At 46.8% G+C, this 16071-nt stretch overlaps 1 protein-coding gene across 10 annotated transcripts in view; it reads left to right on the forward strand.

The window, feature by feature from the left end:
- The window catches only part of LOC137413618 (uncharacterized), a 217936-nt gene that overhangs the window by 184091 nt on the left and 17774 nt on the right, over nucleotides 1-16071 (forward strand). For all 10 annotated transcript variants that reach the window (XM_078778413.1, XM_078778409.1, XM_078778411.1 and 7 more), the window contains one exon: nucleotides 2126-2320. In XM_078778413.1, coding sequence (XP_078634539.1) covers nucleotides 2126-2320 — 195 coding nt within the window. The remainder of the gene's footprint in view (nucleotides 1-2125; nucleotides 2321-16071) is intronic.

Consider the following 16071-nt stretch of genomic DNA (forward strand, 5'->3'; position numbering starts at 1 on the left):
AGAGTGAGGCATCACGTATCCCTCGCAATGGTGATTCAAGTCATTTTGACACAATATTAAATGTATCGTCAAAAAGACAAGACACAAGAACTTGTCCAGTAATGTTAGCTCTCATAACATTGGGAAGATTGTCAAAAATAGTCGGTTTTTTTGGTGGGAATGATAGGTGAAAGTCCCCAGAAATGCCATGTGTATGCCATTGTTAAAATTGCATTAAAGTCAGTTATATTCCATAAACGTTTGGTGGGGCAAAAAATCTACCCAGATTCAATATAGTGATTATATACGTCTTGTGTCACAGGTTGTGATCACAGTGTGGTAATTCTTTTTTTGGCAAAAAAAAAAAAAATAATAATAATAATTGAGGCCATTCCCGACTACACTCACAATATGTCAAGGAATGAAGCCTCGCATACAGAAATCCGTTCTTTATTTGCCTTCAGAATGAAGTACCTGACTGTGACATCATTGGCTCTCTGTTTGCTTACCTCTTCAACTTTCAGCCTCCTTCGTGTATGTTGTTAAATAGCCATGTACAACAGCAAAATACCTTCCTGTTTGACTGTGTTTTCCATCGAATAAAGGTGCCCATTGATGTGGGATTGTAGGGAAAGATCATTACACAGGGTTGGTACCATGCACATATCACGTACATTGTGCACACATGAAATAGCTGGACTTTTACCGTCGCCACTATGCCGAGCTTTCTTCACCACAGCTCGAGCAGAATTGCCTGAAATCCGCCTCTTTTTCCACCAAGCGGAAGCAGAGGGTCGTCGCTGATGAAAGGAAACCATGGGAAAGTCAGCGTACACTTGCGCATACCGGCAGTGAGGCTTTGTTGGTCGCAGAGAGTGGTCGGCAATGCCATGGCGTCCCGGTGCAGCGTGAGTTGTTGATGGCAGTGTGAAGGTGCAGGAAGGTTATCGGAGCATTGTGGTGGTTGAGTGGTGAGGTGAATACACAACAACAACAACAACAGGCATTTCAAGGCCATTTTCCCTGCTAGAGCGGGGGTTAGCCTCACGGTCCCCATGACAATCTTCTCCATTTTGCCCTATTTTCTGCATCTCTCCTCGTTAACCCCCTTGCCCGCATTTCTTCTTCCAAAACCTTTAGCCAAGTCTTTCTCGGTCTTCCCCATCCTCGACTTCCTTCTACATTCATTTCCATCACTCTTCTCAACCAGTCACTTTCATCCTTCCTCAACACATGACCAAACCATCTCAACCTGTTCCTCTTCACAACATCAATCACAGGCTCTATTCCCATCATCTTTCGCAATTCATCATTTGTCTTCCTCTCTCTCAACGATACTCTGCACATCCGTCGAACCATTCGCATTTCCACCCTTTCCAGCCTTCGTTGCTGCTCGACGTTCATTACCCATGTCTCGCTCCCATAAATCATAACACTTCTCACACATGCAGCATACACCTTTCCCTTCATCGTCAACGACACTCCCCTCCTCGTCAGCACGCCACTCAGTTCCCGAAACTTCTTCCATGCACATCTCACTCGAGCAACCGTTGCCGAGTCTGATCCACCTTCTCCATTCAGCATGTCTCCTAGGTAGCAAAATGTTTTCACACTTTCCAGCTTCACGCCGTCTCCAAGACCCAACTAAACATTTCCTCCATCTGCAGCTCCCTCTGTGCACACCTCACACTTGAATGTAGCTACCGCACTGGTTAATGACCCTCTCAAACCACTACATTTTTGATGAACCCACTCAGCGCACATTGTACATTGAATGGAGTTCACTCCGACACCCTTCCTGCACACGGCCACTTCCCAGTTCTTTCCACCTCACCACATGCTTAACCACTTGAGTGGTGAGGTGAATGTCTTGTGGTATTAGGACTGTAGCTGAGATTACGTGGTTCAGCTGTGGTTGAATGGTGATGCGAGCAATAAACATGCGATGTTGGTCACTGGTTCTTGTGGTGGAAGAAGTCAGTTGTTGTATTGTGATGCGGCGTTGGTGGGTAGTTCGGTGGCAGTTAGTTGTGGTTGAAGCGGCTGATTATTGTGGCAGTGACAGTAAGGATCTGGCACACATATTTGAATGCGGTTTTGGTGCATATATGCAAATGGGGCAGCTTTGATTTCTTTCTCTTTAAAGGTTCACCCACCATGTACGCTCAAGTTGGCTGTTGGAAGGATTCCTGTCGTGTGCAGCCGGAATTGGAACAGCCGACTGTGCTCGGGAGTGGAATGAAGGTTGAGGAGCTGGAAGGATCTTCTGACATTCTACAGATAAAAATGGAGGAAGTGAACTCCTTTGGTCTGGAAGAAGAGCAAAGCCCTCAGACGAATGGTGAGTTGTGTGATCGTGATTGAGATCACTTCTGATGGGATCTGTGTTTGTTTATTTATTTATTTTTGTATACAAGATCGAGGTTCGTGTAAGAGCTAACATGAACAACAAAAAAACCATAAACTGACACATAAAACATACAATAAAGGTAGGGGGGAACAAGATGGGGAGAGACAGGGAAGCACACTAGTACAACAGTAGAGAACAGGGACATCGGGAGATCTGTGGGAGGGAGAGAGCTTGGTGGTTGGGGACATGGAAAGGGGACGGGGGGGGTGGGGGGGGGAGGTATAAAACAAATTGACACTGCTAGGACTTCCAGGAAAGAAGTCGGTCTTTCAAAAATGTGGATCTGGGGTGAATTAGCGGGGGTAGAAACGATTAAGGTTTTGGATGGCGGAAGATAAGAGATGGTGGTGAACAGCTGTTTTAAAGACCTGGAGGGAGGAGTGGGATTGAAGAGAATGAGGGAGTTTGTTCCATAGCCGGGGAAAAAGAGGAATGAAAGAGTGAAGGTGAGCAGAGAGTCTTGATTTTGGCAGCTTCACCATAAGAGGGTTGCTGGCAGATCTTGTGCGACCTGAAGGAATATTTGGGGGACAGAGCACAGAGAGAGCTGGGGGAGCAAGGCCGGAGAGGAGTCTGTAGAAGACAGAAAGACCACCAACATGCCTGTGGTGAGCAAGTGAAAGGCCCTCAGAGTCGGCTTCATCGCGGGAAATTCCAACGATTCTGAAAGCCCTGGTTTGAACAGCGCGAAGCCGAGCCAGGTGTGAGGCAGGAGCACCAGCCAAGAGGGGAGAGCAGTATTCCATTGAGCTGCGGATGAAAGCCTTGTATGTGGAGAGGAGCTCAGGTGTGCCAAGGAAGGACTTCACACGACGGAGGATGCCGAGTCGGCGACTGGCTTTGGAGGCTTGGAAATGTGGTTTTCCCAGGAAAGATCATGGCAGATAGTGAGACCCAAAAGCTTGAGTGACAGAACTTCTTGGAGAGGATTGTTGAGAAAGTAGATTGGAGGGTTGTCCAGACGGTCTTTTCAGACAGACATAGTAAGAGTGTGAGATTTGTCAGGATTGAAAGACATGTTCCACTTGTTTGACCAGTCTGTGATTTTGTCCAGGTCTGCAGAGAGTGAGGAAGCTGCTGCCTGCCGATCTGAGAGATGAGGTATGGAGCGGCAGAGAGTGGAATCATCAGCAAAGAGATAGAGAGGATTTTCCAGAGAGTAGGAGAGATCATTGATGAAGACCAGAAAAAGCACAGGGCCCAGAACACTGCCTTGGGGAACTCCAGCCTGAACAGGAAGAGGAGATGAGAGAAACCCATTCAGGGCCACACGTTGACTGCGACCGGTGAGGAGGTCCGCAAGCCATGCGTGGAGATTTCCATGGATACCATAGGAGGAGAGTTTGGTAAGCAGAGCGGGGTGCCAGACCGTATCGAAGGCACGTGATATGTCACGGGAGACAGCTCTGATTTCCTGTTTGGCATTGAGGACCTCCATCCATTGTTGAGACAGCAGAAGCAACATGTCCAGAGTAGAATGACCTGGTCTGAATCCAAATTGATGATCGGAGATGAAGCCATTGGAGAAGAGGAAGGATTTGATATCGGAAGCAATGATGGATTCCATGACTTTGCTGACAATTGGGAGCAGGCTGATTGGTCTGTTGTTGCAAGGATCTGTTTTTGCTCCTTTTTGTCTGAAGCGGTAATGTTTGCTGATTTCCAAGCTGATGGCAGATGACCTTGAGTAAAAGAGAGGGTGAAGAGAACAGTGAGAGGGTGAGATAGAGCGGCAGAGCAGGATTTTAGGACCCGTGGGCTGATGCCGTCTGGTCCAGTTGCCGAATCAGAGTCGAGGATTGACAGAAACGTATCCACCTTGTCAGGAGAGAAGGACACAGAGTCCAGGAGAATCTGGTTACGACTGGGTAAGGTGGGTACTGAGAGAGACGGGTTTGGGACACAAGATTTTGAGGCAAACACAGAGTTAAGGCATTCAGCTTTTTCACGTGTGGAGTCAGCTGTGTAGCCATTTGAGGTAAGGGAGGGGATGGAGGTGGAACAAACACCAGAAACAGATTTGACCAGATGCCACCAGGATTTTGAAGAGGGAGACAAGTTTGAGAGTTCAGTCTTGAGAGTAGAAAGATAGTGTTTCCTGGCTCTCCTGAGGGTCGACACACACTTGTTCCGAGCTTTGTGAAAGGAATGGAGATTGCCTTCCATAGGATTTGCTTTCCAGGAGGCAAAGGCAAGTTGTTTCAGGGCAACTGCCTCACCACAAGATTCCATGCACCATGGACGGGAGGAAGGGTATGACAACTGAAGACGAGATGGGATAAATCTGTGCATGAGAGAGAGCACTTTACTTTGGGAGAATTCCCAGGAAGAGTTGATGTCAGAGGCAGTAGAGATGGGAGACCAGTCCAGATGATTGATGGCTGCTTGAAGACCATGCCAGTTGGCCTCAGTGAAATGCCAGACTCGTCGACGCTGAGGAGGCTCTCTGAGAATGGCCACAGAGATGTCCACTTTTAAAAGCGCATGATCAGAAAAACCGATTGGAGCAGAAGAAGAGCAGCAGACATTTGCAGGGAAGTTTGTCATAACCAAGTCTAGAAGAGAAGATGCTCCGTTAAGATCTGGGTCGGGAAATTGACAGATTGTGTCTGTCCCAATGAGTTGCAGAATTATTTTGCTGAGGTGCCGTGGCTGGTGTGAGAGGAACCCACACCCAGATATCTGGCATGATGACAGTTGAAGTCACCACATTTGAGGAAGAGAGAGTTGGGATGAGTGGATAGAAGTTGGTCCATGTTGTCAGACAGCGACATGTAAATGGAGTCATCACTGTTTGGAGGACGGTACAGAACACATATGAACAAAAGGTGGGAGTGGAGTGGAAGCCGTAGCCAGAGGTACTCCTGGGGGTGGGTGGAGAGAGGACAGTGCAAGGAGAGTAAGGAAGATAGTTTTTGATAAAGATAGCAACCCCACCACCAGGACGAAGCTCAGGTCTGTCATACCGGAGGAGGGAGTAACCAGGAAGAGATATTAAGGAATGAGAGACATCTTGAAGGAGGAAAGTTTCTGTTCAGCAAATTGTCTGGTTTGTCAGAAGCAACCTTTTTGGAGAGATCAGTCAGGTTTGAGCAAAGGCCCTGGATGTTTGAGGTCCATACCGTTAAGGAAGAGGAAGGGGAAGCATCGGATACAGGACAGGACAGGGGAGGGGTAGGGTAAGATGAGGAAGAAGAGGAAGAGGAGGTAGGGAGAGCTATTGATTGTGTGTCGGAGATTTCAGAAGAGAAAGGGAAGGACGAGGAGGACAAAAGGTTTGATGGTGATTGGATGAGGCACAGTGAGATGTTGTTTGAGGAGGGGGGAAGATCGAGGAAGAAGGTTGGGGGAGATGGAGGTGAGAGTTGGAAGGGAGAAGAAGGGGGAAGACGCTTTGAGGAGGATGGGTGAGAGGGGAGAATTGGAGAAAAAAGGAGGGTGGGGAAATTTGAAGGTGAAGGGGAAGTTTTTATGGGAGGGGAGAGGGGGAGTTTGGGAGGGGAGTGGTGAGGGGGGAGATTTGAAGCAGAGGGGTTAGGGGGGAGTTTAGGAGGGGAGAGGTGAGGGGGGAGTTTAGGAGGGGAGAGGTGAGGGGGGAGTTTAGGAAGGGAGAGGTGAGGGGGGAATTTAGGAGGGGAGGGGTGAGGGGGAGTTTAGGAGGAGAGGGATGAGGGGGAGTTTATGAGGAGAGGGATGAGGGGGAGTTTATGAGGAGAGGGATGAGGGGGAGTTTATGAGGGGAGGGGGAGTTTATGAGGGGAGGGGGAGTTTAGGAGGGGAGGGAGAGTTTAGGAGGGGAGGGTTGAGGGGGAGATTTGAATGGAAGGGGTGAGGTGGGAGTTTAGGAGGGGAGGGGTGAGTTGGGATTTTAGAAAGTGTTGGACGATTAATGGAATATGAACATTTCTTGCAAAATGAGTTTTTTGTGATTTTTCAAGTCAGAGATACGTTTGAAAATGTTGGAGGAGGGGTGGAATGCAGGTGAGTTTAGGGAATGTAGAAAGGAAGAACTGTAAGAGATTGAATTTTTATTTGAAATGGAGTGATTTGAGGAGCAAATCGAAGACCACCTTTTAAAGAGGAAGGAGAAAAGTGTGTTGTAATATACAACAGAATACAGCACTTCAGGGGGAAATTTTTAAACTAAAACGTGAAAGCTATCTGGGAAATTCCCTGAAGTGAGGGCATGGAGTCAAAGGAGAAGGAAGGATTCCAGAACAGGTTCAGAAGCAGGAACAGAAGAATAGGGGATTGACAGCCAGGTGAGCAGAGAACGAAGGAACATGAAGGTGTATCAGCAATTTTGTTAGTACGGGAGGAGGGGGCCTACTTTTCAAATTCTTCGTAAAAAAAATTTTTTTTTTTTTAAAGGTTAGGTGAAAGTGGATCTGAGAAGAAGGAGCAAGGTTGAAGGAGTATGGTGAAAACTATAATTGGAAAGGTATCGGCTGGAGAGGATTGAGATATGAAGGAAGGAGAGAAAAACATGAGGGGCAACAGTTTTGACAAAAACACAAACGGGAAAATACTTAACTTTGATGAAATGGACAGCTTGGAAGAACACTACCTCGCCAGCAGACCTGGAAGCCGGAAGTTATCAGTGAGTTGTTCCAATTTGTTCCTGAACTGTAAAAATTTTATGAAGTGAAAGAAGATGACAGGCAGACGTTTGGTACTCCAAATCTTTCTCCAGCTGTTTGCACCCTTTGGCACAGATTGTCAATGTTGTCCAGTTCAGTGCTTGCTGGGTTCTGGACTTGCTGGGTTGCAGATTTGCATCTGGACTCATTGCTGGCCACTTCAGAACAGTCCAGCATTTTGTCTTGAACCATTCCTAGGTGCTTGTTGAAGTGTGTTTGGGGTCATTGTCCTGCTGCAAGGCTCATTAATTTCGACGGAAACCCTGCTTTCTGTCACGAGGTTGAACATTGCGCTCCAACATGCCTTGGTAATCTCCTGATATCATGATGCCGTGCACACATTTAGGGCACCCAGTGCCAGAGGCAGCACAGCCACTCCAAAACATCACTGAACCTCCTCATGTTTGACTGTAAGGAAGGTGTTCTTTTCTTTGAAGGCTTCATTTTGTTTTCTGTAAACATAGAGATGATGTGCTTTACCAAAAATGCTCTAATTTGGTCTCATCTGTCTACAGCACATTCTCCCAGAAGGATTTTGGCTTGTTCAGGTGTGTTTTGGAAAACTCCGGTTGGGCTTTCTTTTGTCTCTCTCTCAGCAGCAGTGGGGTCCTCATGGATCTCTTTTCATTGAGTTGGCGATGGTTGTGCGAGTTGAAACTGTCGTACCTTGTATGTGAAGGTCAGCTTGAATCTGTTTGGCAGTTGATCGAGGTGCTTTCTCCACTATTCGAACAATCCTTCGCTGCAATCCTCGATCAAGTTTTCTCTTGCGGCCACGTCCAGGGAGGTTGGCTACAGTGTCATGGGCCTTAGACCTCCTGATAACATTGCGTACGGTGGACACAGGCACATCAAGGTCTCCGGAGATGAACTTGTAGCCTTGAGATTGTCCATGCTTGGCTATGATCTAGTGTCTGACCTCCTCAGACAATTCTCTGGTTTTCTTTCTTTTCTCCCTGCTCATCACGGTTCACACAGTAACACAAAACAGCAGAATGACTCCTTTTTGTCCCCCGTCGCACCGCGGAGCGAAAGGGGGACGATGGTTTTTCCGTGCGTGCGTGCGTAAGCAAAGGACCGAATTCTAATTTGGTGTGTGGGTGCAACCCACGTCAAAATCCAAGAAGGCCACCACCATGTATGTCTGAACCTTGTGAGCGGAATATCTTGAAAAATAAGAGAAGTACCAACTTATAATCTGGTGTGTGGGTGTATCTAGGCATAAGGAAGAACGCTATTGAAAATTGGATCGCCACGTCAAAATCCAATATGGCCACCACCATATATATGTCTCAACCTTGTGAGCGAAATATCTTGAAAAATAAACGAACGACTAACTTCTAGTCTGGTGTGTGGGTGTATCTACACATAAGGAAGAACGCTAATGAAAATTGGGTCGCCACGTCAAAATCCAAGATGGCCGCCGGCATGTATCTCTGAACCTTGTGAGCGGAATATCCTGAAAAATAAGCGAAGTACCAACTTCTAATCTGGTGTGTGGATGTATCTAGGCATAAGGAAGAACGCTATTGAAAATTGGGTCGCCACATCAAAATCCAAGATGGCCGCCACCATATACAGTCACGTGAAAAAGTAAGTACACCCCATGTAAAGTTTTGACTTTTTCAAATATTTCAACATACAGCCTTTTAATCTTCATTTCAACAATATTGATAGATAAAGGTGATATAATGCAACAAATATCATGAAACATTTACATTTTGTAGTCCATTGTATAATTTAAATAAACATAAATGCAAATTTTGCATGTGGAAAAAGTAAGTACACCCTTGGCTCTAATAGGTGGTATTGCCCCCTTTGGCAGAAACAACCTCAAGTAGGCGTTTCTTATAACTGTCTACCAGTCTCTGACATCGACTGGGAGAAATTTTTGCCCACTCCTCCATGCAGAATTCTTTCAGCTGTGCGATGTTTGAGGGGTTTCTTGCATGCACAGCTCGTTTCAAATCCCCCCACAACATCTCGATGGGATTTAGATCCGGGCTTTGACTTGGCCATTCCAGAACCCTCAATTTTTCTTTTCAGCCATTCCTTGGTGAATGTACTGGTATGTTTAGGGTCATTGTCATGTTGCAAGGTCCACCTTCGGTTGAGCTTCAACTTTCTGATAGATGGCCTCACATTATCCTCAAGCACCCTCTGGTACAATGAAGAATTCATAGTGGATTATATGATGGTGAGCTGCCCAGGCCCTGATGCAGCAAAGCTGCCCCAAACCATAATATTTCCACCACCATGCTTTACAGTTGGTATCAGGTTCTTGTGGTCAAATGCTGTCTTTGGTTTTCACCAAACATGTCTTCTGGTACTGTGGCCAAATAGCTCTACCTTTGACTCATCTGTCCAGAGCACATTGTACCAGAAGTGCTGGTCTTTGCCTAGGTGTTCATTGGCAAACTTTAATCTTGCCCTGATGTTCTTTCTGGACAGCAAAGGTTTCCTCCTGGCACACCTCCCAGCTAGATAAAATTTGTGCAGCCTCTTTCTAATGGTAGACTCGTGCACTTTGACATCAACAGTGGCAAGAGCTACCTGTAGGTCCCGTGATGACATTCTGGGGTTCTTTCAGACCTTCAGAGACTTCTTTAAACATCTTGCAGTCTGCTCTCGGGCTGAACTTGCTGGGGCGGCCTGGCCTGAACAAGTTGGCAGTTGTTTGGAATATTCTCCACTTGTAGATGATCTTCCAGACAGTCGAATGATTGATTTCAAATTGTTTGTAGATCTTTTTAAATCCCTTCCCAGACCCGGAGGCATCTATAACCATCTTTCTGATGACCTCAGGGAGCTCTTTTGATCTAGGCATGGTGATGCCGCACACTTCAACAACAAAGAGCAAACCAAACTAAATGTCTGAGGTTTAAATAAGATTGGTTCCTCCAAGATCCTCTCTAACCATGTTCTAATCATTTTCATCTGAGCTGGTGCACCTGATTCTAATTTTAGGTATTTGAAGTAGTGATAAATGTAGGCGTGTACTTACTTTTTCCACATGTGAAATTTGCATTTATGTTTATTTAAATTATACAATGGACTACAAAATGTAAATGTTTCATGATATTTGTTATATTATATCACCTTTATCTGTCAATATTGTTGAAATGAAGATCAAATAGCTGTATGTTGAAATATGTTGAAAAAGTCAAAACTTTACATGGGGGGTACTTACTTTTTCACGTGACTGTATATGTCTGAACCTTGTGAGCGGAATATCTTGAAAAATAAGCGAAGTACCAACTTCTAATCTGGTGTGTGGGTGTATCTAGGCATAAGGAAGAACGCTATTGAAAATTGGGTCGCCACGTCAAAATCCAAGATGGCCGCCTTGCGTCGTCCACTTTGTCAACTCATCACTTCACCGACGGGGGACCTAGGCGTAACGCTTGTCTCGATTCAAACTGGTTGAATGAGTGATTTTTATATTGCAGGCACCTGCAACTCACCACTGTTGAGTTCAATTCCAAAGTAAAGGAGAATCACTTGTTTGAAACCTAATTGTTTCTAAAAACTTCTAAAAGGTGCCAATAATATTGTCCGGGCCATTTTAGGATTTCTGTGTGGAATAAGCTAAGATTTAGTAATTTTTTCAGCTTTTTTTGTTTTGTTCCACTGCAAACCAAAGAAATACAATGTGGATACCAAAATATTTTTTAATTTCAACAATTTTCTGGAAGAAATGGTGCATTATTTGAAAAAAGTGCAAAGGTGCCAATATTTTTGGCCATGGCTGTATATCTGAGATGGAGAAATTGCCATTGAATTTGTGGTCGGACATGAAGCATCTCGTAAACATACAGGGTGAGTCAAAAGTAGCGCCCGATTTGTTTATTTATGTATATATATATATATTTATGTATATATATATATATATATATATATATATATATATATATATATATATATATATATATATATATATATATATATATATATATATTGTTACAGACGCGGTTTTGGATGTTAGTTTACCGAGCGGTTTGGTATGACCGCGTCTGCACAGTTTACCCGATTCCACTCGAACGTTGGCCGAATCGCGCTATGCTAAATCAATGAAGGAAAGGACACAACGGCTGGGTTAAATGACACGACACCAGGGGTACAGTTCTCAAGACCTCCGGAGGAGGATATAATATTGGGTATGCGGAACGTTTAGATTACACGGACGAGAGGTACGGCACAGAAAGGTGGGCACTTAAACACGGTCTTATCTTAGCCCCGACAGACCACAGATAAACGGGACAAGACTGACTCACACAGGGATTGATGGCAAGGAGGGGCAGGCAGTTGATAGCTCAAGGTGCACCTTGAGCTCAGGGGCAGAATCAACGCGGTCCGGTCCAGAGATGCGGGGAGGTATTCAGCGCTCGGAGGTGGCGACTTCTCTCTCCAAGCTGGGGCCGCATCTGACGTCACCTCCGGTAAGTGGCTGCGTATATCCAGCGGGGAGTGACACGCCCTCGGCTCGTTAGCTCCGCCCCAGATGGAATCGGTCCGCCGCTTCTTATTGGGTGCGGGGGGGTTACCGGGCTCCGCCCTTGACGAGGAGCTGACAGTCAGCCCCTGTGTGGTAACCCCGTCGGAGCACGTGGTCAATGGCGGCTAACCAAGCCGGAGTGAGGACGCGCACTCCCCGCGCCGCTGCCGCGCCGCCCCCGCTGTTGTTGTAGTTGTTGTTGTTGTTGTTGTAGTTCCATGAGATGATGGGAGGATGCGGAGATGAGATTGTGGGGAGGTATTGGGAGGTCCTAAACTTACTACTGGTGCCATACAATCACATTCTGGTGCAACGAAGAGTCAGAATTAATGGAAACGAGTCCTTAACTGACATAGACTAAGAATAACTTGCAAGATGTCCTATAGTTGTCTACGTGAGATGCGGTGAACCTGGGCACGACATTTAATGGGGGAAAAAGGGGAAGGTCGGTTCTACAGAGTGTTGTTTACAGACAATGGGACTAGGGAATGGGGGATTGGGGATAGTTGGGGAGTATTGGGGAAATAGGGGAATATTTACAAGCGGATATGGATGGAGGCCAAATCCCATATCCGCAACAATATATACAGACTTGGCATTTAATATGGAATATTTTTTTTGTGGGGGTGAACTTACTTTTCAAGGTGTCTTAGAACCAAAAGTTCATTGGAATTATGTTGAAATTATTTTAGATTTTGTTAATGTGACCTTTAAAAGAAACAAAAACCACATTTGACATTTCGAAACAAATAAATTGATCCTTGAAAGTGATGTAAACTGATATCAAACTCAATTCATGGACAGTACTGTGTTAAACTTCTGTATGTTTTCCAGAAGTATCTCTTTATTTTGCACATTAGCCAAAATTTTTTTTAACAAAAACAAAAGTTAAATTACGACTGGGATTATGGACAGTAAAATTACAGTTCAGTACTTCGTGTAACCCCCACAAGCATTCAGGAGAGCACGTACACGTCGAGGCATGCTGTTCACGAGATTTGCCAAGGCTTGGATAGGAATCGCTTGCCATGCAGTGACAATAGCCTGCTGCATTTCATGCACAGAGGTCGGCTGCTGGTCCAAGTGGTCGATTTGACGCGTTAATTCTGCCCACAAGTTCTCTATCGGATTCATATCCGGGGACATGGCAGGCCACTCCATATGCTCTACACCACGGTCAGCAAGAAAGTGTTGGATCATGCGAGCACGATGAGGCCGTGCATTGTCATCTTGGAAGACAAAGTTTCCTTGAAAGGCTGCACGAGCAAATGGAAGCAATGTTTCTTCCAGATTAGCCCTGTACGTGACCTGGTTCAGGTTTCCATTCAGAACAACCAGGTCAGTTTTGCCCCCTGCATGAAAAGCAGCCCAAACGGTCACCCCACCACCTCCAGCTTGGACTCTTGGCACTATACAATCTTTGTTGTAGGCTTCATGCACTTGTCTGCGCACTCGGACGTGGCCATCTTGACGATAGACCAGAAATCTAGACTCGTCACTGAAGGTCACGTGATTCCAGTGTCCTGGCTGCCATTGACGGTGCTCTCTGGCCCACTGCAATCGGCGCTGGCAGTGTTGTCTGGTCAGGCATGGCTTTCTCAGGGGATGCCTGGCACGATAGCCTGCTTGAACCAGTCGTTGGTTGACTAACCTTCTGGATACAGGCACATTTGTCAGTTGCTGCCACTCAGCCCTAAGCCGATTAGCTGACTTGGTATGGCCATTGCGGACTAACCAGTGCAGCTGGCGATCATCCCTCCTTGTGGTTCTGCGGGGACGTCCTGGCCTCGGTATTGGAGTAGGGACACCCCTCTGAGCATTTCGTTTCAGGATCTTTGACACCTGACCTTGAGTGATGCCATACTGCCGAGTAATAGCACGCTGTTTCATGCCGTAATTTCGTAAAGCCACCACTCCATGACAAACAGCATTGTCGAGTTGACGGACCATCTCCAGAGGAAGCGGCAATAACTTTTGGAGACGTGCAGCAGTTGTTTTCCACTAATACAGAACGCAACAACCCTTGTATACCCGACTGTGAAGCCAATCATCAAATGCACCTGTCCGTACATTTTGCCACGCCACCTGTGATATAATCCTGTTGTTGACTTCTTGCTGCGACAGACAATCAGTGACATGGTTCTTTTAACAAATAAATCACCAAAGTGTAAAAGAAACTCACCAGATTGATACACTGAGTTAAGAAAGTAAACCCAAGTCAAGAAAAAATATATATTCCATATTAAATGCCAAGTCTGTATATATATATATATATATATATACAGTGGAACCTCGACTTACGAGTGCCCCAACTTACGAGTTTTTCGAGATACGAGCCGTCACTCTGGCAGTTTATTGCTTTGAGATGCGAGCCGAGATCCGAGTTACGAGCTTTCGCCACCCGGTCACGTGGTTATCTTGCCGTTCAAGTACAGTATCTCTGTCGTATAGCGCTAATGATATATAACGCCGCCGATAATGATATGATAATTTATGATAATCTATGCAGCACGACGTGGTCCTCACGTCACACAAGGCGCCTTTGCCGGCGCAAAACGGCTCTCTCAGGGTCAAACTCGGTATCGTTTTGAGCGCACGGTTCAGACCTTCAAGAAAAAGTTTATTAACGCACAGGTTGTAAACCTGGTGCGTTATAGCGTTTGCCTGGGAATTTCGGGCGCTCAAAAGTGAAGCTCGTTTCTGTCGCTCAGATGTGTAAACATGACGTCATCAAATCTATATTTATAGGATAGGTTATAGGAGATATATATGTTATAGGATAGGAATATAGGACCCAAATGACCCAGAGGACCCAAATGACCCAGAGGACCCAAATGACCCAGAGGACCCAAATGACCCAGAGGACCCAAATGACCCAGAGGACCCAAATGACCCAGAGGACCCAAATGACCCAGAGGACCCAAATGACCCAGAGGACCCAAATGACCCAGAGGACCCAAATGACCCAGAGGACCCAAATGACCCAGAGGACCCAAATGACCCAAATGACCCAGAGGACCCAAATGACCCAGAGGACCCAAATGACCCAGAGGACCCAAATGACCCAGAGGACCCAAATGACCCAAATGACCCAGAGGACCCAAATGACCCAGAGGACCCAAATGACCCAGAGGACCCAAATGACCCAGAGGACCCAAATGACCCAGAGGACCCAAATGACCCAGAGGACCCAAATGACCCAGAGGACCCAGAGGACCCAAATGACCCAGAGGACCCAAATGACCCAGAGGACCCAAATGACCCAGAGGACCCAAATGACCCAGAGGACCCAAATGACCCAGAGGACCGAGAGGACCCAAATGACCCAGAGGACCCAGAGGACCCAGAGGACCCAAATGACCCAGAGGACCCAAATGACCCAGAGGACCCAAATGACCCAGAGGACCCAAATGACCCAAATGACCCAGAGGACCCAAATGACCCAGAGGACCCAAATGACCCAAATGACCCAGAGGACCCAAATGACCCAGAGGACCCAAATGACCCAGAGGACCCAAATGACCCAGAGGACCCAAATGACCCAGAGGACCCAAATGACCCAGAGGACCCAAATGACCCAGAGGACCCAAATGACCCAAATGACCCAGAGGACCCAAATGACCCAGAGGACCCAAATGACCCAGAGGACCCAAATGACCCAGAGGACCCAAATGACCCAGAGGACCCAAATGACCCAGAGGACCCAAATGACCCAGAGGACCGAGAGGACCCAAATGACCCAGAGGACCCAGAGGACCCAAAGGACCCAAATGACCCAGAGGACCCAGAGGACCCAAATGACCCAGAGGACCCAAATGACCCAGAGGACCCAAATGACCCAGAGGACCCAAATGACCCAAATGACCCAGAGGACCCAAATGACCCAGAGGACCCAAATGACCCAGAGGACCCAAATGACCCAGAGGACCCAAATGACCCAAATGACCTCCAAATGACCCAGAGGACCCAAATGACCCAGAGGACCCAAATGACCCAGAGGACCCAAATGACCCAGAGGACCCAAATGACCCAGAGGACCCAAATGACCCAGAGGACCCAAATGACCCAGAGGACCCAAATGACCCAGAGGACCCAAATGACCCAGAGGACCCAAATGACCCAGAGGACCCAAATGACCCAGAGGACCCAAATGACCCAGAGGACCCAAATGACCCAGAGGACCCAAATGACCCAGAGGACCCAAATGACCCAGAGGACCCAAATGACCCAGAGGACCCAAATGACCCAGAGGACCCAAATGACCCAGAGGACCCAAATGACCCAGAGGACCCAAATGACCCAGAGGACCCAAATGACCCAGAGGACCCAAATGACCCAGAGGACCCAAATGACCCAGAGGACCCAAATGACCCAGAGGACCCAAATGACCCAAATGACCCAGAGGACCCAAATGACCCAGAGGACCCAGAGGACCCAAATGACCCAGAGGACCCAGAGGACCCAAATGACCCAGAGGACCCAAATGACCCAGAGGACCCAGAGGACCCAAATGACCCAGAGGACCCAAATGACCCAGAGGACCCAGA

This window comes from Myxine glutinosa, chromosome 5, assembly GCF_964187855.1.
Source record: "Myxine glutinosa chromosome 5, kmMyxGlut1.1, whole genome shotgun sequence".
NCBI classification, from domain to species: Eukaryota; Metazoa; Chordata; class Myxini; order Myxiniformes; family Myxinidae; genus Myxine; species Myxine glutinosa.